The sequence below is a fragment of the Chiloscyllium plagiosum genome, chromosome 37 (assembly GCF_004010195.1).
Source record: "Chiloscyllium plagiosum isolate BGI_BamShark_2017 chromosome 37, ASM401019v2, whole genome shotgun sequence".
In the NCBI taxonomy this organism is placed as follows: Eukaryota; Metazoa; Chordata; class Chondrichthyes; order Orectolobiformes; family Hemiscylliidae; genus Chiloscyllium; species Chiloscyllium plagiosum.
The window spans coordinates 32984675-32985116 of record NC_057746.1 but is presented as its reverse complement, the minus strand read 5'-3'; the positions used below and the strand labels follow the sequence as shown (position 1 = coordinate 32985116).

The window sequence follows — 442 nt, the reverse complement described above, 5'->3', positions numbered from 1 at the left end:
ATGCACTTTACTGAAACTCAGTGCAAGTTGGTGAAATTACTCAGGAAAGTGTTTGTGCTAAATTTCTAATCAATTAATGTTTAATATGTACAGGATCAGTGACAACGGTTATGTACTCTCACTAACAGATGGTACCATCTCCACTGAAACAGTCTGCAACCTCTTCCCTTTTCTTGTACGGAAAGAAATGCAGGAAGCCACTCACCCTGGTAAAGCTCAGATAAGTTCCTCTTTTGGCCTGATTTATATTGTATAACTTGTATTTTTGTTCATGCAAATATCAAAGTCTGTAATGAGCAAAACTGTAGTTAATAGGAATCAGTGGAAATCTCTCTACTTTTTTGAGTCATACTGAACACAAGGGAAGATGGTTGTGATTGTTCAAGATCAACCATCTCAGCTCCCGGACATTTCTGGAGGTGTTTGTCAGAGTAATGGCTCG

At 38.5% G+C, this 442-nt stretch overlaps 2 protein-coding genes across 2 annotated transcripts in view; both read left to right on the top strand.

Annotated features, from left to right (window-relative positions):
* The window catches only part of LOC122541564 (nuclear factor 7, brain-like), a 4297-nt gene extending 4228 nt beyond the window's left edge, over positions 1-69 (top strand). Inside the window, exon 5 of the mRNA XM_043678395.1 lies at positions 22-69. Coding sequence (XP_043534330.1) covers positions 22-69 — 48 coding nt within the window. The remainder of the gene's footprint in view (positions 1-21) is intronic.
* Positions 70-85: 16 nt separating this feature from the next.
* Positions 86-442, top strand: part of LOC122541563 (butyrophilin subfamily 3 member A1-like) — a 19625-nt gene continuing 19268 nt past the window's right edge. Inside the window, exon 1 of the mRNA XM_043678394.1 lies at positions 86-215. Within this exon, the coding sequence (XP_043534329.1) occupies positions 86-215 (130 nt within the window). The remainder of the gene's footprint in view (positions 216-442) is intronic.